This window comes from Neofelis nebulosa, chromosome 15, assembly GCF_028018385.1.
Source record: "Neofelis nebulosa isolate mNeoNeb1 chromosome 15, mNeoNeb1.pri, whole genome shotgun sequence".
NCBI lineage: Eukaryota > Metazoa > Chordata > Mammalia > Carnivora > Felidae > Neofelis > Neofelis nebulosa.
In genome coordinates this window covers 47,572,704-47,598,498 of record NC_080796.1, presented here as the reverse complement: position 1 = coordinate 47,598,498, position 25,795 = coordinate 47,572,704, and the positions used below count along the sequence as shown (strand labels likewise).

Genomic DNA, 25,795 nt, shown 5'->3' with positions numbered 1-25,795 from the left:
AAAGATTTCCATAAGTGGAAATTTTGTATCAGTTTGGGGCTTTTCATAGTTTGACAATTTGCTTTCTGAAAAGGAAGTATTAACTTGCATTCTCAACAGTAAAATATGAGGAGGCCCATTTCATTATACTCTCACCTGAATTGAGCATTATCTTTTTACTATGTTGGTTAGTAAAAAACAAAAAACAAAAAAACAAAAAACAAAAAACCCCCAAAACACTACTTCATTACAATACTAATTCATAGTTTTGAATACTAGTGAGGTTATATACTTCCCCTTATAGATGTTAAACAGTTGTCCATTTTGAAATAGTTTTCCAATAATCACTGCTATCTAAATCAAATTTATTCTCTGAAGCTCAGTGGTAGGTTACAGTACAAAAACATTTTTAGGAAGTAAATTCTGGAAGAACTTTCTTTAAGAAACTAACCTGAATATATAGCTGAGAACATTATAACCTGAATATATAGTTTCTTTAAGAAACTAACCTGAATATACAGCTTATTCATAACCTACTTGTTATTACGCTGCAATGTGCTTTTATTAATGGTAAAGTTGGAAGCTAAAACTCTCAGTTCTTGACTTTTCCCTAATATTTCTCTGTTACATAACTTTGTTTTGTTTGTGATATCTTTCTGGGGTAATATCATAACTGAGGAGGGGGAAAGCTGGGAGGAAAAAGTTCCCATATTATTCTTCTGGAATTTTTCTTTTAGGAAGCCATTCTAGATTAATCCAGAACCTACAACTGCACTCTATCGAACTTCTTTAGCTAAGATAATCTTGAGGTGGCTTAGCAGAACTTTGTCAAACTTGAATCAGGCTTTCTCTCTGAAGGCACTCCATAAACAAGTGAAACACAAAAAAAGGGAGAAACACGGTCAGAGAAAACATGGTAGGTCTGGACAACATTACCAGTAATGAGAACATGACGATGACTGACAATCACATCTCACTAGCTAATCCAATAACTAACTCCTTTCATAATTGCTAGCATAACGTGGAAAATGCTCCTCTGGGGTAGAAGAATATTTGCTTTTCATTCCTTCAAAATATGCTTGCAGGATCAGGCAAGAATGTTGATCTATCGTCTGTTCTCAACAAGGGGAGGAAGCAGAAATGTGGAATAAGGATTGTTAGGAGGAAGCCCAATTCAGAGTAAAGCATGGAAGCAGAAAGTCATCACAATCTGCCAAATGATAGGATGATTAGATATGTTTGAACTCTTCAAGGCTTTATGAAGAGTTTTCTTTTCTTTTCTTTTTTTTAACAGCAAACTATTTTGCAGCTCTGCCCACAAAGCAAATGGCTACTAACCAGATGCTATTAACCCCCAGGAAACTTATCAAAATCATTATTGCAGAGGATCACAAAGAGAAGGTACCACTGCTTCAGTGCCATCCAGGCCACCAAACTGTTCTCACTAGCCAGCAAAATCTCCTTATTGCCAAATCCACTGAGTACTTTGGGGGTTCTCAGACTCTGTGTGGATTACAGAATCAAACTGGATGTGATTACAGAGGACTAGGGTAGCTATAGTTTGTCTTTCCAGCACTTTATCCCTTTCTCTTCTTTTGGTAACAGAACGCTTTCTTTCATCCTGTGGGGAACCGGTCCAAGTAGCTGACCCTCTCCTGACCCCACCCCTACAAAAAGTGGGAGCCGCTGCTACTGCTTCCTCATTATCACTACCATCACTACTGTTGTCGTTATCATTATCATTACAATCACCGTGGTAGCTAACATTTATTGAGTGCTTACCGTGTTTAGGCACTGTCGGTAAGTTTTAGCCGCATCATCTCTTTTAAAGACATGACCTATGTGATAGCTACCATTATTTCTCACATGTTAGAGTTAGGGAAACTGAGGCACAGAGGAGTATGTAATTTGCCCAAGGTCGTACAATAAGTCACAGAACAGGGATTTGAACTCAAATAACTTGGTTCCAGAGTTCTGGATCTTAACCACTGTGCTTCACCGCCCCTCTAACCATCTAACCTCTGGCTACAGAAATTGCTTCAGGCAAGTCTACCTGACCAAAGCCAGGTCAACTGGATATATGGACACTAGGATAGAGAAGGTATTCTTCCTCTGTGGTCTATACAAGAAGGAGGCAGAGCTCTGATGACCAAGTTTTAGCCTCCTGCACTTAGCTATGCCTGACACCAACCTGGATCAATGTGCAGATATCCCAGTTACATAGCCTTTTGCTTCAGCTATATGAAATTAAGTTTCTGTCATCTAGAGTCCCTGAAACTTTTCACTTCCTTTTTTGGTCGAACATATTCTTTCCTCGCTCTTTTCCTGCTCTGACCATTTCCTCTCAGATCTCTTTCATGGGACCTTTCCTCCTCTGCATATCCCTTAAGCACTGGTGTGGCCCAGGCTCTGTTCTAAACTGTCTATTCTTATTTTTTCACAGCAGTGCTCCTCCTTAGCATCCCACAGACGTTCTGATAGGTCTCCCCTGGGGATGGGCTCCTTTTGCCTTTCCTGCTTCAGAATCACTGTGATACTGACCCATGGTCATTTGAGTGCATCCCTCACAACACTGGGGAAGAAAAAAAGCTGAGAACCAACTGCTCTACAAGTTATTCTTGGAAAATATCCTCCCTTTCATAATTTAAAACCATTACCAACAGGCTGCTGCCCCTCTAAATTTTTATTTCTAGCCCCAGAACCTCCCCACACTCAGGCCTGTGTATCGAATTGCCTATAGCATATTTAATTTCATATGTCTGACAGGTACCTCAAAGTCAGTACATCCAAAAGCAAAAACATCTTCATCACAAACATGTTCTTCCTCCTGAATTCTCAATCTCATTATTAGTATATTATTCATGCAGTCATCAAAACTGGAAACATGAATGTCATTAATTGGACTGTTCTACAAATCTTCATAAAGACATAGCTAAATACTAGATATTCTGCTAGATCCTGGAAAGTTAACATAATGAACAAGAAACAGACCTTGCTTTTAAGGATTTTTGTTTAATTGGCAAATATAATAATAGTAACAATTATCACTGTATATTACAGGTTAATTCAAGATACTGAGGAGAACCTAGTCTACTCTGAAGAGGGGGTCAAATGAAGGGTTCCTGGAGGCCCCAGGTGGGCCATAACCTAAAACATGAATGGGTGTTAAAAAGAGAAGTGGGGAGAGGAAGAGGCAATAAAGTAGGAGGAAGAGCATTCCAGGAAATGGGAATAACGTGTGTGAAAGCTCAAAGACATGGGGGGAAGGGGGGGACGGGTTGGCGGCAGGGAAAGACCGGTGAAGTACTATTATGCTAGCAGCTATTGTTTAACAAACACTTGCTAAGGCCGGGCACTATTTAAAGTGAAATACATTGCTATGGCCTTAAGCCTACAAGATAGGGATAACAATCTCATTTTTACAGCCAATTAAAGCACTTTTACAATTCAGAGAGGTTAAATTTCTCTTTTAAGACCTTACGGCTAATAAGAGATGGAAGTAGCTTTGGACCTGGCTCTTCTGGCTCCAAAGCCAGTACCGTGTCTACCAATCCGTGCATCTTCTCAACCACTGTAGACTCTTCTTTATATTCACTCTCCACACCAGTAAAATATCAAATCCTACGGAGTTTTCGTATTTCTTAGGTTCCTCCCATTCAAACCATACTTAGCATTAGTTACCTAGTTCATTATCTTTCATTCAGACACTAATAGGCTCTAATTGCTCTCTAGGTATAAAAAAAAAAAAGTGTGTGTGTGTGTGTGTGTGTGTGTGTGTGTGAGAGAGAGAGAGAGAGAGAGAGACAGAGAAAGAGAGACAGAAAGTCAGATCATAACTACTTCATTTTTCCCACATGAGACCCACCAATTTATCTGTATATGCTCTCCTGCTCCAATGGAAGAAATATTCCTGTTTTTGTCTAGAGCCAGCCCTGGAATAATCTAGGGCATAATCATAGACTCTTTTCCTTTCTTTATGCTCTTTTCTGGAGAGATCTCACCCAGTCCACCATCTCTAGGTATCATCTCTAAGGCAGTGACTCAAATATCTTTATTTCTAGCTCTATTATCTCCCATGAACACCAGATTCCTATGTTCAACTGCCTACATGATATCTCAACTTGCATGTCTAACAGGAATACCTCCTGGCCCATTAAAATGTGAGTATTATGAGGGGCAGGAACATTGTCTACCTTATACATTTCTGTATCCCTAATGCATCATGCTTGACATACACTAGGTAATAATAACTTTGTTGACTATATAAATGTATGCTGCTATGTAAGCAAAAGACTTCCTGAATGGAACTGGACTGTCTTAGAGGGCCTTTAATAATTTGGTTCTCTGTGGGTTAAATGTCCATTTCTGGAGGAGAGGAAGGAGTAGAGATTGGCTCTAAGTCCCTTCAGGGGGCCATAGTTAATGACTCTTTAATGATGACCTACCTGGGACATTAGTAATCCCTAAATATTATACCTCTAGGAACAGTCTTTGTCAAATTTGCCTGTTAAGAATCACCTGGAAGACTTCTATTACAATATAGATTCGTAGGCTTTCCACTCTCTGCCACCACATCCCCTCCTAAGTCAGAATCTCAAAGGAAGAGGCCTGAAAATCTATATTATAAACAAATGACCCCAATGATTCTTGCTGACAAGTTTGAGGAAGACTACTATAGAAGCTTTACCTATTAGGTAATTATTATTGAAAGTGGCTCAGCTTGCTGGATAGCGGTATCCAAACTTGCCCTTAGCTCTAAGTCAAACACCCCAGAATTATTATTATGATTATAATATAATTAATATAATATAATTATGATTATAAGTTGCCCGAATAATATGGCATTAGTTTTATTCCAGAGAGCTAGAGGTCACAAGTGACTGGAGAGACTCTTCAGACAACATATCATACATTAGGCAGACCTTTATTCTATAGAAAGGATCTTGTTTTGTTTACTTGGCACAAAATTAATTGTGCCAATCCATCACTGATTCCTATACATGGTGTGAGTCTTTACTATGACATATCACTGTCAGCTCTCATCCTTTTTCCTTTTCAAATTTTTCCTTAAAGTTGTTCAATAACCAGAATCCACTCCAAAAATCCACTCCTCTTAACCATCATTTCAAGTAAGCCCAAGGCCAAAGCTTTGAAGATTTCTTTCACCCCTCCGTAAATCTCCCCAAATTCTTCTTACATATGTACTGCAGACTGAAAGTTAACAAGGCAAAAAAACCTAATAAACTCCATAACCTACTCCTGACTAAGGAATTCAAATGACAACCAGCAATTAAAATGAATGACAGGTACCCTTCCAAGAATCTGTGAGCCTTAAAGGCATGGCCATAACCTAAAAAGCAGAATTTCTCAAGTGTCAAGTGATCACATATCCCCAAACTATCATTTTAGCCAACCTCAAAGTCAGGTCTTTGGGAGGGAAGAAGGGATGGGATCAGATGAAAAAAGCAGATAGGGATATATTAGGAGAATCAACCATTTCAGACTTTCTCCACTTGTGGTGAGCAGAGCATAACATATAGTCTTGTTGAATTACCATGTTGTATACCTGAAACTAATGTAACATGGTGTGTCAACTACACTTCAATAAAAAGATTAAAAAATGTTTAGGAAAAAAAAAAGGTAATGAACTAAGATAGAACAGAGAAACTACTTTAAAATGACGTAGAAGAAACTCCTCCTTTACTCCTTCATCCAGGAATCTTTATAGCTTGCTTTCTGCAGCATGACCAAAACTGATGCTTTTCCAAGTGAGGACAAACAATGTGTATCCCCCTAAATGAATGACTTCCCTGACCCCACAAAGTGTCAATAATATTAAAGAATCAGAGCAATTGGAAAAATGCTGAACTACCAGAAAAGTGCTTAGATGAGAGCAAACTGACATTTGGAGTCATGTTTACATCAGCAAACATTTATGAATCTGTAACCAAGAGCAGAGACTGGCAAACTGTGGCCCGGGCTGTAGGCCAAATCCAGCCCACCAACCTGCTTTTATAAATAAAGTTTTATTGGAACATAGCCATTCTATTTATTGACAGATATGTCTATTGGTTACTTTCCCACTATAATAGCAAAGTTGAGTAGTTGCAACAGACTACACAGACCACAAAGTAGATAATAATTACAATCAGGCCCTTTATTATTATTATTATTATTATTATTATTTTAATCAGGCCCTTTATATAAAGTGTTTACTAAGCCCTGACCTAGAGTGTTATGTACCAAAGATGAAGATTAGGCTGGCCCTGCTGTCGCTGTCCCTCCCCCAACACATACTACTGGAGAACAGACAAAGACATTTGCCCTCCCCATGACCTCAGAAAGGCAATGTTGACCCTCACAAGAGCCAACAAGCACCTATACTAGTCACTTGGAGAAATGAGAAACTAAGCATTCAGTTACCACGGATAGCCCCATGATCTACCAATTGGGTATATCACTTTTTTTTAATGTTTGTTTATTTTTGAGAGAGAGAGAGACAGAGCATGAGCCGGGGGAGGGGCAGAGACAGAGGAAGACACAGAATCTGAAGCAGGCTCCAGGTTCTGAGCTGTCAGCACAGAGCTCAATGTGGGGCTTGAACCCACAAATTGTGAGATCATGACCTGTGCCGAAGTTGGACACTTAACCGACTGAGCCACCCAGGCTCCCCTTGGGTATATCACTTTTGAAAGTCCCCCAGCACCTAAGTAATTTTACTTTGAGCTACTAACTTGCCAATTTTTTTTTTTTAATTGGGGCATAAATGAAATGCATTATATTAGTTTCAGGTGTACAACATGATGATTAGGTATTTGTATATATTGCAAAATAAATACCCCAATAAGTCCAGTTAATAATCTGTCACCATACATAGCTACAGAATTTTTTTCCTTATCATGAGAACTTTTTAAGATTTATTCTTTAGCAACTTTCAAACATGAGACACAGCATTATAAACTAGAGTTTCCATGCTGTTTGTTATGTCTCCATGACTTATGCCAATGGTTTCAAAAATGTCCCTCCTTTCTTCTCAGTAGTCAATAACACTGGCATAGTTTAAGGTATAAGAGCTCAGGGTTTAAGAAAACAAAACATTCTTAAAGCATTAAAAAAGCCAAGTATTTTCAAAAGCACATACTGTTAAGTCACATCTGTGTGAACATTTAAGTATCTTGAAAAATCATATTTGGATATAAAGCCACGGTTTTTCTGTGAAAGAAATTCACGTCGCTACATGGTTGCTGATTCTTGAACTTGTTTCATTGAAAACTGAGATGGTATAGAGAAAATTAAGACGGGCAGATTGTACAGATTTATTTTTACGTTTTCACCCCAACTACCCTACCTTTTAGGTCCTACCAAAGTAAGACCTTTACAGGCAACATCTGTTAGTGCCTTGAGGGCAACATTCCTGCTGGGGCAAATCTAGAAACACTCCATTTGCTGAAAAAGAGCTGCAAATCCCACACTAAGCTTTTTACCTCAATCATGGGGCTAGAACTCTGACATTAGCTAAGCCTAAGCCATGGTTAAAGCTCTCTAGCCATGCTATCAACAGAGAAATGAATACTTTCATAACTAAGGTAACCCCTAGACTCCAACAGAAAGAGGAACAATTATTCCTAGAGGTTCTCTGTAATCAAAGCCATCATAGGACTATTTTGATAAAAGAGTTGAACCCAAGTGCTTTGAAGAAAACATTATGAGATTGTCATCCTGGTAATGATGGGGTCCCAGGAATTCTCCGGTTGGAAATGATCCTTTTCTTAAAAATGCCATTAGTCGATCCTGAATATGTTTAAAAAAAAACAAAAAAACAAAAAACAAAAAAACAACTTCGCAAAAACACCAACAGAAAGTTCACCAGAATGTTAAACAGTAATTTCTTCTGAGTGGTATTTTTGGGCAATTTTTTCTTATTCTTTACAGCACAAAGAGTCCTCTTTCATAACAAATATTTCTAATACCTCTTCCAATCTTTACTATCCTGAAATAAAATTCATAGACATAAAACTTAGCTAAAATTGTTTTAAAAATCAAATAAACTTTGAAGAAAAACAAAAGGAATATATAATGAAATATGTATTTCAATGCATAAATTCTTGGGCCAATAACACTAGAAGGTATAATGAAGTAGTCAGAGGCTTAGACTCATCATAGATCATCATGAAGGTAGAAGTCACATGCACATCTGTAGAATGTTTTAGAACAATGCCATTATACAAGTGGCCCTGCTGTCAGGAATGAATAAAACTAAAACTACAGTTTTTCCTCAGTTTACATGGTAGTTGAATTTTTAGATTCTCTCTGCCATAAAATGGAAGTTTACACATAAAATCAAGTTTGGTTTTGGACTTTTTCATCCATGACTGTCCAGGGAGACAGCTGAAAGTCAAGGAAGCTGCAGGACAACTGTTACATGGGACCTATTAGGACAGGTAGTATCTCTGGGCCCTGTCCACTAAATGCATCCCCCATCACTGTGACCCCTAAAAGTACCTGCACGAATATTTATAACCTCTAGAAATGCTCCTGCTGCTTTTGAGAAGCACTGCTTTATACTTTTCTATACTTCATATATTTTCTATAATGAAATATATTACTTTTATAATCATAAAAAAATTCCAGCAGAGTTTCAAGCTCATCAGTGTCCCTCCAACAAAGAGACAGAAGGTCATGGGTCACTAACACAAACTAATACCTTGAAGGCAATCAGAGGCAGAAGAAAGATTTGGAAGAAAAGTAAATGGTCAAGGGTTAACTGTACCGTCCCTTAGTAGTTGATAAACCTTCCACATCTTTGGATAAGAAGTTTGAGCAAAGCCCAAACAGATACCTTGAAGGTCAATTTATTCTATCTTAAAAAAGATTTCTGACTAGAGCAGAATTCACTGATGTAATGGGACAGTGGGTCCAAAAATTACAGGGTCTCAAAGGAATACATGTGAGCTTTGATTACTGAGATTTCCTTGGCAACAGCACGACCTAAAATTAATAGAGTCCTTAAAAGGAAGATGCCAAAAGAAACTTCGTTGGTTTATACAGCTTGGGCTAGAACAAGGCACAGTGTGACCCATATATAGAAAATCACAGCATCTGCAGTATTTTAAGAAGCTACAGTCACAAAGCAAGAGCAAATGTACAGTGAAAGGAAAGATCCTTCCAGGCTTATATGGAGTCAACCACTAGAGAAGAGTCTTCAGTGCACATTGGATAGAAGGCAGCTTCCCACACACAGAGCTGGTTGGCTGCCATGTCTCAATCTTCATCTTTTTCCTTGGGACTGCCCACTGTCATCAATTGTACAAATCCGGGACAGCTTGCTTTTCTTCATGAGAATGCTTGCCAACTCCCAGAGGCTGGCTATGACAGGGCTGTTTATAACAGCCATCGCTTATTAAATATATCCTTATAAGCATTTTTATATAACCAAATTTCTCAGACTTCTCAAAACCTTCTCATTCTGGGGACAAACTAACTACCCTGTTCCCTTCATCTCTTTTTTTTTTTTTTTTTCTTATCTGGCTACAGATAAAGAGGCTAAGGGAGGAAAATCTGTATTTTCTTATCCTTTCACTTGATTAAAAAGAGACTTGCTTTCACAAGATTGTGGCTGTTATATTTATATGGTATGCTGTGAAAAATATTACTTTGCTACATAAATAACTAACCCTGATAGCTCTGACAGCTTACCTTCGGCGTCTTTAAACTTAGTCAAACTGTTGTTCCCTCTCAACAGTGCAGTCTTGTCAGGGGACATACCTTACCATATTAGGTAATCAAGCCCCGAGAGAGAAGCAAAACAGTCCTAGGATTTTACCTAAAAGGAGAATGGCAAAGATACTGCCCAGTGGCGGAGAGCAGACAGAAAATCACTGGATGCCCTCCAGCAGATTAAGGGGCTTCACGAGATTAAGTAACAAGATTAAAAAAAAAATACTGCTTGAGAGAGGAAAGAGGATCCAGCAAATAGCCAGAAGCAAAGTTGTAAAAAATTAGAGCATACAGGCAAAGGGGCTATTATTTACCCAAAGAAAAGTGGGGGGGGGGGGGAGGGGGGAGAGCGGGGTAAAGATCTATGAAACTAGAATTGTTGGAAATCCCTGCAGAAAAAGATAAACAGGAGGGCAACTGAGGCATAGAAATGAAAGCCTGCTTGACTAACAGAAATATGCGGGACTTGATTTGATCAGGTGCTCAGTTTCTAGCAGAAATGGAAACATTTAGTTCTTGTTTCTTCCCTTTCTCCTCATCACTTGTTCCCCCTACTTCAGCAACCCCTCTTAAGATTTATCTATCAAAATTCATCAGGTACATTTATAAAAACATATACTGGAGTTATATAGGAGCCTGGGCTACTTCTCTGACTCTCCAAAAAATCAATTCTTTGTGGATAAATTAATAAATAACTTCAAAATCACATGATTCTAAGGTCAATGGATGTATTCCAAAAGCCTTACTCTGATGCAGATTGAACCTGCAGATTTGGAAAACAGTATGAATGAATTTCGATCGTCTCTAACTATTTAAGTGTATTTATTCATGTTCACTTTATGACTTTAGGAGGTAGCTACCATGACTATCCCTACTTTATAGATGAGGAAACTGAAGTATACAGCGGTTAAGTAACTTATCCAAAGTAGTTAAGTGGCCCAGGGAGTCTACCTAGCTCCTGGGTCTGCACTCTTACCCACTATGCTATATTGCTTGTCGTAACAGTGTATCACATGAGATATAGAACAGATAGAAAGATTCCCCTGAAGGTAGTACAACTGCCATGGACTAGGAACCCAGCGATGTGATCCTGGCAAGTTACTTAATCTCTCTGGACCTCAGCTGTTATCTTTAAAATGAGATGTTTAACTAGTTACCTAGAAGTTTAAGTCTCTTTCAGTTCTAAAATTCAGTCTATAATTGCCATCGTAGACATTACAGAGCTAACTCAGGGTTTAGCATCTGATAACACTCAGAAATAAGTTTTCAAAGAAACCCTCTTATCCGTAAGTGAAATGGAAGTGCTAGTTATTCAAAGATATAATAAAGCTGAGGAAAATCAGGCAAAGCAAAGGGGACCAAAAGCTGAGTGAACTTAAAAGATCACCTGCAGGGGCGCCTGGGTGGCTCAGTCGGTTGAGCGTCCGACTTCGGCTCAGGTCATGATCTCGTGGTCCGTGAGTTCAAGCCCCGCGTCGGGCTCTGTGCTGACAGCTCAGAGCCTGGAGCCTGTTTCGGATTCTGTGTCTCCCCCTCTCTCTCTGACCCTCCCCCCGTTCATGTTCTGTCTCTCTCTGTCTCAAAAATAAATAAACGTTAGAATGGAGAAAATTAAAAAAAAAAAAAAAAAGATAATCTGCAAAGATGGTTAATCAATAGAATTGTTCTGATAAGACAAAAAAGTCCTATTCATATTCCCAGAGCTAACTACTAAGATTCATCAGTTCTTCCCCTTTGTGGTTCTTCCCCTTCTCACATTGAATTTGGGAGTGTCCCAGGACTCTGTCTTTGGATTTCTTCTCCATCTGCTTTCATTCTCTTGGTGATCTCATTCCATCTCCTGGTTTTAAATACAATCTATACATTTATTGACATTCAGTTCATATGTCCAGTCTGGACCACTTATCTGAACTCCAGACTCCTACTGCTAAGTCTTCTCTTGACATTTCCACGTGGATGTCAATCAGACATTAAATTTAACACTCCTACAACCCAAACCACATGTCTGCTCTTCCCCCACCAAATCCATTCCTTCCACAGTCATCTCTATTTCAGTGAACAAAAACTCCATTCTTTCAGTTGCCTTAGCTAAAAGTTTTGGTGTCCACCTTGATCACTACCCCTGCCATTTTTTTTTCACCCTATATCCAATCCAGCAGCAAATTTCATTGGTTCCAATTTCAAACTATATGCTAAATATGAAAACTTCCCAGCAGCTTTACTACCCATTCTCACTTTGGTCTAAACCACCATAAGTTTTTCCCTGGATGATTCGTAATAGCCTCCTAACTAATGTTCCTGCTTCCACCCGGATCCCTTTAGAGTATATCCTCCAAATAGTAGGCAGAGGAACTCCTTCAAATATTAAGTATAATCATGCCACTCTTCTGCTCAAGACTCTACAGGGGCTACCCACTCATTCTGATCAAAAGCCAGAGCCTTTCCAATGACTTATCAGTCTCTGCCTTTGGGCCCTTCTGCTCATTCTGCTCTACCACACCGGTCTTTTCACCTGTCCTCAAGCACGTCAGCTGTGCTTCTGCCTCAGAATCTTTGCAAGTGCTATTCCCCCTGTCTAAACTCTCTATTCCCATATGTCCACATGGCACCCCATCTTACTTCCTTTCATTCTAGGCTCAGATGATGCTTTCTCAGCAAGGTCTATCCTGACCACCCTACTTATAATGTCAACTTCCTATCCCACTCAGGCACTTCTGATTCCTTCCTATCCTACTCTACATGGGTTTTCCAAAAACACTCATCACCTTTTCACACACTATTTACTTCACACACTTACTTATTTATCGTCCATCTCCTCCACTAGAATGTAAACTCCTTAAGAGCAGGGCTTTTTGTTCATTGTTGCATCTCCAGTATCTGGAAAATTGCCTGACTATAATAGGTACCTTAATGTACTTGTTCAGCAAGTAAATGAGAGGAAGGTTATAGAGGAGAAGGCAGGACAGAATGGGAAATGCATTTAGTCACTTTTGGTAGTAGAGACATTTCTGGCGCCAAGTGGCTCCAAAGGCAAGTTTTATTTTCTATTAAAGCTTAGTTCAAAACCAAGTTTTGGCAGCAAATTTCTATATGCTTCTAGCTTTTATTTAATTTGGAAATCTTACATTTAATGGCCTACTTCCTTTGGTACACTTTATCAACACATCTCTCCACTAGCATGCCACAGCCTTCCAAGGCACATACCTTAATATCCATGAATTAGTAATTCCTTAACCATATCTCCTTTACCCAATGCATTTTGAGGGGTGATGAGCAATCCAGATCTACTATTCCACCCTGGACTGGGAAAACTACACTGCTAGTTTTGAGGGTGAGGTTTCAGTGATTCTGTTCAGACCGACTTGCCTAAAAGCAACAGGGCTGGAACGTAGGGATGCTGAGGGAGGCATCTTGTATGGAAATTCTTACTTCATGAAAGATATAAGTACCTATCTATGTCAAGGACAACAGAGGAACGCTGATATTCTACCCACTGACTGAATCTTGATACTCAGAGTAGGCTTTTTAGTCATCCTTCAAGGAGAAATTCCTTCACTTAAGGAAGTGAGGTACTCCCAGCAAGTCATTTGGAACATATAATCTCTTGAGTAAAAAAACCAAATGGATAAATAGGGAATGCAGAAGGATGTAAGCCCCAATTTCAAGTCTGTTTCACTAAAATCAAATAAAAAGGTTCCCTGATGCAGGGGTGCAGGGTGTTCAACCAACAGAGTCTTCATGTCCCTGAATACTTCTTAACTTCTTTGGGTCTCAGTGTTCTTAACTATAACATGAGGTCCCTAACTCAAGTTATCTCAAAATTCCCAAAAGCTGGGAGGCAAGTAACTTTACTACACAAGCAGTGTTCTTTCAAAATCCCTTTCAAACAAAAGAAGCTGTCTACTGTTCAGCTTCTTTAGGGCACCATTCTGTTCATCAGCACCTTTTCTGTTGACCACTTGTGCCCTCTAGTGCTAAACTTAATTATACAACAGAATTGGCTTGGCAAACAGTCTGCTCCAGAGGAGTAAATGGGGGAAAACAGCAAGAATGCAGTAGATAAACTCAGTGTTAAGCAAAAGAAAGGCAGGCCAAAGAGGTAGGTAAAAAAAGATGGGAAGATGCCAAATGGTCATCACGTTCTGCAGTGTGCCAGTGACTGTGCCTTCCAGAGCAAACATTCAGTGCAATTACCTCTAGTAAAGAATACAAACACAGTCCTGAATATGTAATTTTTTTCACGTATCACTGGAATACCCTTCTTCCTCACATTAAGGTCTAGATACAGTTTCTTTTTTCACTTAGCGAGATAATGGATATATTAAGGCTTCTGGGAAATATCTACTACATAACTATGTGAATAATTAACAGATGTGCTCTAAACATACCTGTCAAGGAGGTGCTAAGACATTATATATCCATTGCCAGTCTCACCTGTCCATGGATTTTCCAATGGAAATGGGTTCTGACTAAAACTATGTAGTATGCCGGGCTTAAGCAAAATCCCCAGCCTTCTAAGTATCATTCCTTGGTGTCCCCACCATAAAAATGCACGACTGGTCTTTCTCTTAACACGTAATTGATAACAAATATCAGGGCCCTTCCTGGCAATAAATCTTACCTGTGTATAAGTGCTGGTTACATTTTTCTAGCATGGGTACACAAAAAGAAGAAATGGATTTCAACAATACCAACTGGGATTTAGGTTAAACAATAGAAAGGTCTTCTTTTTTTTTTTTTTTTTTTAGAAAGGCAGACTGCCACGTGCAGCGCCTCATTTGGATGTGTCTGGAGTCTTGGAAGCTTGACTACTCTACGTTCTCCTACAAATGGACCTTGAGAGCTTGTTTGGAGGTTCTAGCAGGGGAGCGCAGCTACTCGTATACCCTTGACCGAAGAACGGTCCTCCTCTATCGGGGAAGGTCGTCCTCTTCGACCGAGCGCGCAGCTTCGGGAGGGACGCACATGGAGCGGTGAGGGAGGAAGGGGACACCCGCCTAGCCAGCCAGATCAGCCGAATCAACCCTGGCGATCAATGGGGTGACAGATGTCGCAGCCAGATCGCCCTCACATCCTAGAAAGGTCTTCTTAACCATGCTGTTGTTACTGATACATGGGTGAGAGGTCAAAGAATCTTCTTCTGAAATCTTTAAAAGGAGGAAACAAAATCTGTACTTAATTCTAACCCTGACTGGAACACAAGATAGGGATAATAACTAGTAAAGTTTCCTTTCTACTCCTAAAATGAAATATGACTGTATGTTTCATATATATGAAATGCAAGGACAGGCAATACTAATCCATGGTGATAGAAATCAGAAGAGTGGTTGCCTCTTGGGACAGGGAAGGGAGCATGAGGGAACTTTTCAGGGTGATAGAAAAGTTCTATATCTTAATTTGAGTGGTCTTTACATTGGTGTATACAACTGTCAAAACTCATCAAATAGTACACTTAAGTTCTGTGCAGTTTATTGATTGTGAATTATATCTCAAATATATATATATTCGAGATATATATTATATATATGCCAGTCTTGGGAAGAATTAATATTAATTTTAATTAATTTACAATTAACAGTATTTTATAATATTTATATTAATTTAATATTATTTTTTTAAAAATTTTTTTTCAACGTTTTTTATTTATTTTTGGGACAGAGAGAGACAGGGCATGAACGGGGGAGGGGCAGAGAGAGAGGGAGACACAGAATCGGAAACAGGCTCCAGGCTCCGAGCCATCAGCCCAGAGCCTGATGCGGGGCTCGAACTCACGGACCGCGAGATCGTGACCTGGCTGAAGTCGGACGCTTAACCGACTGCGCCACCCAGGCGCCCCTTAATATTATTAATTTTAACTAATTTAATATACAATATATATGTGTAATATATAATATATAATATATATAATATATGTATATAATATATATAATATATAATATATATAATATATGTATATAATATATATATAATATATATATATATATGCCATAGTCTTGGGAAGAATTAATATTAATTTTAATTAATTTACAATTAATTTACAATTAACAGTATTTTATAATAATATTTTATAATATTTATATTAACTTAATATTAATTTTAATTAATTTAATATATAATATATGTATATAATATATATATAATACATATATATATATGCCATAGTCTTGGGAAGAATTACCTTCAAAGAAAAACCTTTAAAAATAATAGATTCTGCCACACTTCAGGAATAGGCTAAGAAAGAGAAGGGTGCTGTCATGACCTCAGTAGCATATATAGTTTCACTGAACCAGAAACCAAGAAAAGAAGAAACCGCCCTGCCTTCTCAGCAGTATCCATGCTGATTAGCTAACAGTGCCATTTCAACAGAACGCCCCCTCCTTTGGCTGGCTCAATTCCACTGCCTGATGGAAAGACACGGAAGTTGGGGAGAAAGAATGGTCCTAAGATATTACTGATCGCCTTGAAGTAGAATTGCAGCAATTTACACTGGGCCACGGCCAGGCCTATTGCTCTGTGGATCCATATGATGATAATGGCATCATGCCTGCTAGTGTTAGAAGAGAGTACTTGGGAGAAAAACAGTTAAGTGTGTGTGTGTGTGTGTGTGTGGTTTTTTTTTTTTTTTCCTTTTTTCTTCTTCAGTTAAGTAATGTTAAAGTTGTAACCCAATCTAACAGAAGCCAGACAAGACTAGGGCTGGGCTGGTTGTGCTCACCTGGGCTGGCCTACCTCCCCTCACACAGTCTGCAGCCCGAGGAGATGGTGGAGCCCAGATGGGTGTGTCATTGAAATAAACTTGAGTCATCAATCAAGCAAATGTATGCCTTTTAAAGGATTCCTCACCCTGCGCTGACTTGTCACCAGTCTTTCCTTCTACGTGGCTGGTGGGGATGCAGATGGGCCTGTACCAACTCTGGCTTGCCGGCATACATTCAAAGTGACCATTCTAGAGATAACAGACTATTGATTCTTCTCTAAGGATTCACATTGGAGTCGGCTTGACACATGGTAGACACTAGTAGATGCCTCAAGCAACTGGATGAGTGAAATGTTTCTCAGTCCGACAAATGACTTTCACGTCAAACCTCAGTAGTCTCTGCGATTCCTCACCAATCAGAAAATCCTTTCTAGAATTTTCAGTCAACTGTCCTAAAATGAAATTCTCTGGGAAGCACTGCATCAAGAACATCTTAGCTTTCCTTACCTGGTGCCCTATGTTAGGATTTTCCCATGCCAAGTGCTTTGGAAAGGTGGAGACACAGATTTTCACTGACAAAAGACATTGTGTCACAACAAAAGCCGTCCTTGTTGGTATTCCCTTTATGGATTTAAATGGCCTCTGTAACCCTCAAGGGATTACAGTCCATTGCAGTGCTCTATAATCTATTATGCAGATCCTCTCTTTAGGTATCTTATAATTCCCCAAAGCAACTTTCCTACATCCACTCTGTGTCTCCAAAAGCCTTTCCCAGCCCCCCTTGAAGAAATGAAGAATTACTGTTATTTGTGCATGCAAATAACACACACACAAATACACACACACACACACACACACACACACACACTCACACATCCTGCTCCAACAGAACCTCTTTTGTGCTATTTCCACCTGACACAGCTCATCTTTGTGATGTCACCTAGCTTCAACCAAGAGTAGGCAATTCCCACCTGTGTCACCATTAGTCACCTGGGCATTGCTTTTTGGAAGGCCACTACTGACTGTTTTGGATCTTGACTAAAATATAGGCAGGTCAATGGCACAATATAGTATTTTTATCTCTTCTGCTAAGAATGAGTTAGTTGTCAATTTTCAGGATGGGTTATCAAATATATTCTGAGAACATACTTTCAACTAACTGTAGGGTACAAGAAGGCCATCTTTTTACATAATTTCCAATAAAAATGTACATATAGTCTCAATTCATTTAGTCAAAACCACATTCCTTCCTGAACAACAGTACTAATAAGGGAACCACTAACTTTCTGTCATGTTTGAGTGGCTTTCAGGAACCTGAAGTTTCAAGAAAGCTGGGCCCGGGCTACGCACCACAGAGAAAAGTTGGATGCTGGGCTGGAGTTGTAGAAGAGTCAAGGGTTTAATCTTATTTCAAAGTCAAATATAAGTAGCTTTTGGATTGTGTAATGTTTGCATTCTTCACATTTATGTTCCTTTCTATATATAAGTGTAGATCCATAAGAGAAATAGTATCACTCTTCAATTTTCTTCCAAAGATTTCCAAGTACTTTCTATAATCCAATAACATATTCACAGGAGAGAAAAAACAGACAGATCCTACAACTGTGTGAGATATCAGCAGAAGGCATAGAGAAACGCAGGAAAATTGCTCAAGAGCATGGGCATTGTTACAGCAACTGAGACAATACCACCAACCAACACCCGGCCACATCTCTCAGAGCGATGTCTACCTCCAAACTCTCCCTCAATGCAAATCTGCATTGGGCCTGCTCTTTTCTATTAAAAGTGTATGCACATGAGAAAGGCTGAACCAGAAGGGACAGGCCTCACTGACTTGCCACTTACCAATGCTGCTTTTACCTCTTCAGAGACGTCAGTTTCATCTTCCTAAAAAGGAAGGAGGGAGAAAAACAAGAGGACCATGGTCACAGACATCCTTGAAAGCAACAAGGTCAGCTCCCATCAATTATGCATCTTGGCATTTCAAACATAGGCAATGAGAACTGACTGCCAAGTGACGCTCTGTTACTGCTGCTTTTAACAGCCGCCAAAGGCAGACAGCTTAGGAACATTGCCTGTCATTAAAAACATCAAATAAGCCATAGCTGGAAAAGGGGGGTCATTAAGAAAGACAGACTTTATTTCATCTCTGTCAATAGTTATCTGTTTGGTCCTATAAAAATGAGATACTTTTCGGGGTGCCTCAGTGGCTCAGTTGGTTAAGCGTGCGACTCTTGATTTCAGCTCAGGTCTTGATCTCGTGGTCATGAGATCGAGCCTTGTGTTGGGCTCTGCGCTGACAGCACACAGCCTGTTTGATTCTCTTTGTCCTTCTCTCTCTCAAAATAAATAAAAAATAAATTTAAAAAGCTTTTTTTTTAAAAAAAAGAGATACTTTTACCTAAAAAATAGTTTCTAACAGATGACTGTTAGACAGTCAGTTATATACTGTCTCATTTCTTGTCTCACTGAATGGTTCATCTAACTTTCAAATGATCATTGGTATTCAGGGACCTCCTGATTATTGGTCACTTGCATTTTTAAAATGCCAATAACAGGGGTGCCTGGGTGGCTCAACTGGTTGATTTGCGCTCAGGTCATGATCTCACACTTCATTAGATTGAGCCTTGAGACAGGCTCTGCACTGACAGCATGGAGCCTGCTTGGAATTCTCTCTCTTTCTGCCCTCCCCACTACCACCCTGCTTGCACATGCGTGATCTCTCTCTCTCTCTCTCCCAAAACAAATAAACAAACATTTTTCAAAATGCCAATAACAAAGCTGAGTGAGAAGGGTATAGAAGAGGGGCTCCTGGGTGGCTCAGTTGGTTAAACATCCAACTCTTGGTTTCGGCTCGGGTCATATCTCACGGTTCCTGGGTTCGAGCCCCACCTCAGGCTCCATGTTGACAGCATGAGGCCTGCTTGGGATTCTTTCTCCCTCTCTCTCTCTGTCCCCTCTTGTTCACTCTCTCTCTCTCTCGCTCTCAAAATAAATTTTGTTTATTTATTTACTTTGAGAGACAGAGAGCAAGCAGGAGAGGGGCAGAGAGAGAGGGAGAGAGAGCATCCCAAGCAGGCTCCACACTGTCAGCACAGAGCCCAACATGGGGCTCAAGCTCATGAACCATGAGATCATGACCTGAGCCGACAGCAAGAGTCAGATGCTTAACTGTCTGAGCCACCCAGGTGCTCCTCAAAATTAATTAAAAAAAATTTTTTTTAATAACTTCTCTTAAATAAATAAACTTAAAAAAAAAGAGAGAAGGGTATAGAACAAGAGGGCGAATTAAAGTACTGAATGTGTGTTTACAGTTAGTAAGCACTGGTACATTTGTCTTTATTTTAAAGCCAAAGTTAATCTAGTTCATATTGTTTCTTTTTTCATATTGTTTCTTTTACTCAAAAGAGTAAAATTGAGTCAGATGAACTTGTGTTACAAACAGATTTTAAGCTCCCTGAAATTCTTGTAATGCTCCTAAAGTATTTTGTTAGAGTCTCTGCTCATATGTGATATTAAGATATTGTTGTCTACCTGCATGACTTTTGGGCAATATTAGGGAGAACGGCTGATATTTGACAAGCTTATTCCCTTGTTATATTTGCTTACATGGTTGTTGTTGATTTTCAATTTGTTTCATTCTTCACCAATTATTTACTGAGTGCCTACTATGTGCCTGGTACTACTGTTCTAGGCAGTGGGCATGCAGCCAAGATTACACCAAACGAGTCCCACACTAGGTGAGTCTTCTCTTTCCTCAGTAATGTGTCTTGATAATCTGCAAGATTTATGGGACCACATGTGGTTCTCTCTTTTTTAAAGTCAACATAAAGGACAACAGCCACGGGTGATGTGATATGTCCCAGCATGGACCAATCCACTCACATCCATTGTCCAGAAATTGATGCCTGTGCCTCTTCGTCGTTCCTTGGGCCTCCTCCTCTCACGGATGGACAGTCTATTAGAGGACTGATCATCCACATCTGCATCTTCACTCTCTGGCCAGAGATAAAACAAAGCGTGATCTTAGGAATCTGGGGCAGGCACACTAGCAAGGAGCCTGCATATTCTGAAGCTCCACATACCATTTTTGTCCATTTCTTTTGCAACTGCAGTGTTTGTGGTGGTCTCTGAACTCTCAGAGTCAGGGACTGAAGATCTGCTTGTCCGTAGCAGATGGGAACTGGTGTAGAGAGTGGGTCTTGATGCAGAAGGAGACACTGGTGTTGTGGGTTTGTCTGGTTGAGCTGAATACCTCAGGCGACGATAGACAGGCTGGAAATAATCCACAGGGTGAGATGTTAGAGGTCAAGTCCAACCAAATGATAAGGAGAGCAGGCTTCTTAAAGAAGGGCTTTTTTTCTATACCAAGAGGCTTACTAATAGTAGATGCTCAATAAATAGCCACTGAGCTGAACTACAGTCAGTTAGTTAGCCAGAAAGGAAACAGCTTCTGGATTCCTATTCTGATAATACCATCATGTTGACAGCAGCCCAGCCAGGAAAATTTTTCCTAAATCGACCAAAGGGCACGAGGTAACACTAATCTTGTTAATAAAAATTCCTTTGATTTTGGAATGAAAATAAGAAGAATGGTGGCCTTTTCAAGATGGAGCACTGAAAGGCAAGGTTTTAGTAGAAAAATTAGAAGTTCAGGAATATGAAGATACAATACAGTTACCTGAGAACAGAGACCAAATCTAAGCATTCTACAAATTTTTGAATATTCTATCAAACTGCCATAACAGGCTTACTGAAACTTAAAAAAAATTCCCATTTTCCCCTTTGAACTTTTTTTTCCCAACGAAAAAGACAGAGTCTGATAATAAGCCTTAACTTGGTTTATTACAGATGCACAGATAATTATTGCTACATGTAGAGATTGTATACTTTTTTGTTTATAAAGACAGAAGCAATAAAATATAGTAAGCTTTGGAATCCGACAAAACTTGGTTCAAATTCTAGCTTCAGCACTTACTAGCTGTGTGGCCTTGAATAAGTTACTTAACTTCTCTGAGCCTCAGGTTCCTCATATGTAAAAGAGGGATAATATCTTCCTTAGAGAGGGCTGTGAGGATTATATGAGATCATGTACGTTAGGTGCTTAGAACAGTAGCTAGTAATAAGTACTCAATAAACAAATAAACAGTAGCAGATAAAAAAAACAGAAAAAAACCAAAATAACCTTAGTTGATATAGCTTAGCCATTCAGCAATGGACCAAGGGGATTCCTTTCTCCTCTAACTATGGTAATGGTAAAATTTAACATCCCAATTGAGACACTTCTCAGAGTGAAGATGAATGGTATCGCTAATTACAGAGATAACAGGTGTACTATGAACCATCCGAGGTAAACTGGGAGGAGTTACGTTCACCCTAAACATAACCGTATTTGAGAAAGGGAACAGAAGTTAACATGTCTACCTCAATAGTGACATCTTGTGGCATGGGACTGAGTGGTGCTTTGTAAAATCAGGTTTGTAGGAGTCTAGAGAACAATATAATCATGGCTGAGAGAGCACTCTGGAGCCTGACTGGCTATGTTCAAGTTCTTGTTTAACTGCTTCTCATCTGTGTGAAACACTGGGCAAGTTAGTTAACCTCTTTGTGACTCAATTTCCTCATATTTAAAGTGAGGGCTCAGAGGGCTGCTTGAGGATTAGATGAATTAATACATATGAAGGAGCTGAAATAATGCCCAGAATACAGTGAACACTCAATAAATCCTCACATTTCTATTTGTATTTTTATTATACTGTAACCTCTCTTTTTAGGATAGAAAGACATCATTAGTTTAAGAATTAGCTAAACTTACTGAGGCAATCATTTCACTATAAATATCAAACCATCATGTTGTACACCTAAAATTAATAAAATGTTATGTGTCAGCATTTCAATGAAACCGGATAAAAAATAAGCATTAGTTAACTCCAAGAGGAAATAAGTGATCACTTAAGGACTGATAGCTTGAGTTCTTTCAGTCACACGGGTTTGCCAACTACAGGGAGACATTATCAGTGTTTTCTAGGAGTTGTTCACGATAAAGCAGCACAGCGCCTGACTGATCAGTGAGGAAGGGATTCCCCACGTTAATGTCCCTGCTTTTAGCACAGTACATGCCCGCAAAAGTGACTTACCTCCTCATCCAGACTCCCGCCCCAGGGTTGACGGCTCTCGCCAGCTTCCTTTGCCGGGACGGCTGAGGGCTCATGCTTCTCTGTGCTTCCCTCAAGCCCTTCAGTGCCCGCAGGCTTCTGGCTAGGCTGCTCCTGAGCTTGCCGTTCTGCCCTCGACCGGCTGAATGTCCTTTCTGCTTCTTGAAGGTCCGTTAGTGTCACGCCCTGGGAAAACGGCACAAGGTCAGGGAAGTTTCACTCTAACCAAGGAATAACTCTTAATAAATGAGCAGGGAAACCGCCTTAAAGATCTGGTAGTACCAAAGTCCAGTATCAAAGCTCCCCAAACGCATGAGGCCATTTCAAGCAAGATATGCTTAAAAATGAACACCTCAGTGTGCAAAGAGCCCAGCCTGAGTCTAGGTACCTTTCAAATGCAATACTTAGCTTTCCACTTTGAGTTCCAGGAAACAGGGCAACATTGATGCCCATCTGTTGTAGATGTACTTCTCTCATACCCCTAGTTTGCAACATCTTTGTTTGAAAGCTCCATACCCTCCCAAGAGAAAATAGTTATCAAGAGAGATTCTCTGAAGAGCAGATACTAGAAAAACTTAATTTTACTTATGGGAAGAAAAACCAGCTCCAAAAAGGTGAAAGTTCAGAGCCAGGCTAGAACAACAACAAAAGCCAGCCAACCAAAAACATGACACCACCTAAACTAGCTTTCCTCTAAGATGATTTTCTAAGTAACTCTAGGGACGTCAGACAGAAACTTTCCAATAATTGATATTTCCCTCAGGCTCTCAGGAGCAGCCATATGGAAGAAAAGCAATTAGGAGGCATCTGTAGAAAAAGGGAGAAAGAGAGTAAGGACCAGAGTGAACGGATTCTAACTCAAGCAGTTATATGCTCAAGTCCTCAGGAGATGGGAGTTCTAAAGCTGGAAGGTAGTTGAGCAGGTACTATATCCACAACTTGTTTGTTTGTTTTTAAACTAATCATGAATTTAGTCACTCACTCTCTTAATAAATTACTAAGTATCTTTAAGCACTGGAACTACAAAGACAAAACGGTTCCTGTACTCAAGAACTTTTTAATCTAGTGGAAAAGACATAAGAAAGCAGTTGGGTATAATGGAATGTAAGGTTTAAGACAGAATATATGATCCACCAAATTCCATTTTTGAGAATTTACTCAAAAGAACTGAAAGCAGGGTCTCAGAGAGATCATTTGTTTGCCCACGTTCATAGCGGTATTATTCACAACATACAAACGGTGGAAGCAACTGAAGTGTCCACCGGCAGACGAGTGAATAAACAAAATGTGGTATATACAGAGGAATATCATTCATCCTTAAAAAAGAATGAAATACTGATACATATGCCACAACTTGAATGAACCTAGAAGACATTATGCTAAGTGAAATAAGCCAGCCACCAAAGGACAAACACTGGATGATGCCACTTGTATGAAGTACTTAGATTAGTAAATTCATAGACATAAGAAGTAGAATGGTGGTTGCCAGAAGCTGGGGGGAGAGATGGAATTATTGTTGAATGGGTATGGAGTTTCAGTTTGGGAAGATAAGAAATGTACTGGAGACAGACGGTGGTAACAGTTGCAAAATAATGTGAATTACTTAATGCCACTGAATCACACACTTAAAAAATGGTTAAAGTGGTAAATTGTATGTTATGTATATTTTACCACAAGAAACTAAACCGAAACAAAAAAATTATAGTCAGTCTTGGTCCTCATGGAGGTTATATTCCAAGAGGGGAAGACAGAGAAATAATAATCAAGCAAAAATAAAATAACAGCTGTCATAATTACTATAAAGGAAGGATACTTAGCCTATTTGGGGAAGGTCAGGGAAGACAAGGGTACCTTTGTGGCTATTTATAAAGTCCCCTTTTCAGTCCTCAGCTTTCTTACTTGACCTCTATAGTATTTAAAACTGTTACCTTCACCTTTTACCTGGAAACTTTCTCTCTCTTTTTTTTTTTTTTTTTTTTTTGAGAGAGTGCTAGCAGGGGACGGTAGAGAGAAAGGGAGACAAAGAATCCAAAACAAGCTCCACGCTGTCAGCACACAGCCCGACATGGGCTCGAAGCTACCAATGGCAAGATGATGACCTGAGCTGAAGTCGGATGCTCAACCGACTGAGCCACCCAGGGGCCCCTGGAAACTGACTTTTCATTTACTTCTATACCGTTACTACTTCCTGGTTTACTTTCATCTCTCTGGCTGCTCCTTTTAATTGTGCTTCATCAGCTCATCGTCCTCTGCCTCCTTAATGCCAATTCACAGCTTTCTCTCCCTTCTCCTCACCACTGTATATGGCGTTCAAGGTCTTGGTACTCCCAGCTCGGACTACTGTAATAGTTTCCTAACCGGTCTTCTAGTTTCCTGGCTTCACAAACATACTTTTGCCTACCATTCCCATCAGTTCTCTGCATGGTGGACTTCCACAAAATATAACACAGACTATATTGGACTCTTCCCTACTTCAATGGCTCCCTTAGGAATTTTTTTTCTTTTAAAAACATCTTTATTGAAACAAACTCACATATCATAAAACCCACCATTTAAAAGTACAGGCATACCTCAGAGATATTGAGGGTTTGATTCCAGACCACTGTGATAAAGGGAGTATCACAATACGGCCAGGCAAACAAATTTTCTGGTTTCTCGGTGCATATAAAAGTTATGTTTACACTACGTTGTGGTCTATTAATTGTGCAACAGCATTATGTTCAAAAAACAATGGATATACCTTAATTAAAAAATACTTTACTGCTAAAAAAATGCTAACAATCATCTGAGCTTTTCAGTGAGTCATAATCTTTTTGCTGGTGGAGGGTCATGCCTTTATGTTAATGGCTGCTGACGGATCAGGGTGGCTGTGGCAATTTCTTACAATACGACAACAATGAAGGAAATGTGCTGCGTGGGTTGACTCTTGCTTTCATGAACAATTTTTCTGTAGCATGCGATACTGTTTGATAGCATCTTACTCACAGTAGAACTGCTTTCAAAATTGGACTCAATCCTCTCAAACCCTGCCACTGCTTTATCAACTAAGCTTAGATAGTATTCTAAATCCTTTGTTGTCATTTCAATAATCTTCACGGCATCTTCACCAGGAGTAGATTCCATGTCAAGAAACAACTTTTTTCGCTCACCCATAAGAAGCAACTCCTCATCTGTTCAAGTTTTATCATGAGATCACAGCCGTTCATCCTGTCTTCAGGCTCCACAGCTAACTCTAGTTCTCTTGCTA

The 25,795-nt window shown here is 39.5% G+C and overlaps 1 protein-coding gene across 8 annotated transcripts in view; it reads right to left on the bottom strand.

The window, feature by feature from the left end:
- The window catches only part of PPP1R12B (protein phosphatase 1 regulatory subunit 12B), a 221,391-nt gene that overhangs the window by 70,094 nt on the left and 125,502 nt on the right, over positions 1-25,795 (bottom strand). For all 8 annotated transcript variants that reach the window (XM_058700771.1, XM_058700777.1, XM_058700775.1 and 5 more), the window contains 4 exons: positions 22,531-22,734; positions 20,479-20,668; positions 20,279-20,391; positions 18,239-18,280 (listed from right to left, as the gene is read on the bottom strand). In XM_058700771.1, coding sequence (XP_058556754.1) covers positions 18,239-18,280; positions 20,279-20,391; positions 20,479-20,668; positions 22,531-22,734 — 549 coding nt within the window. The remainder of the gene's footprint in view (positions 1-18,238; positions 18,281-20,278; positions 20,392-20,478; positions 20,669-22,530; positions 22,735-25,795) is intronic.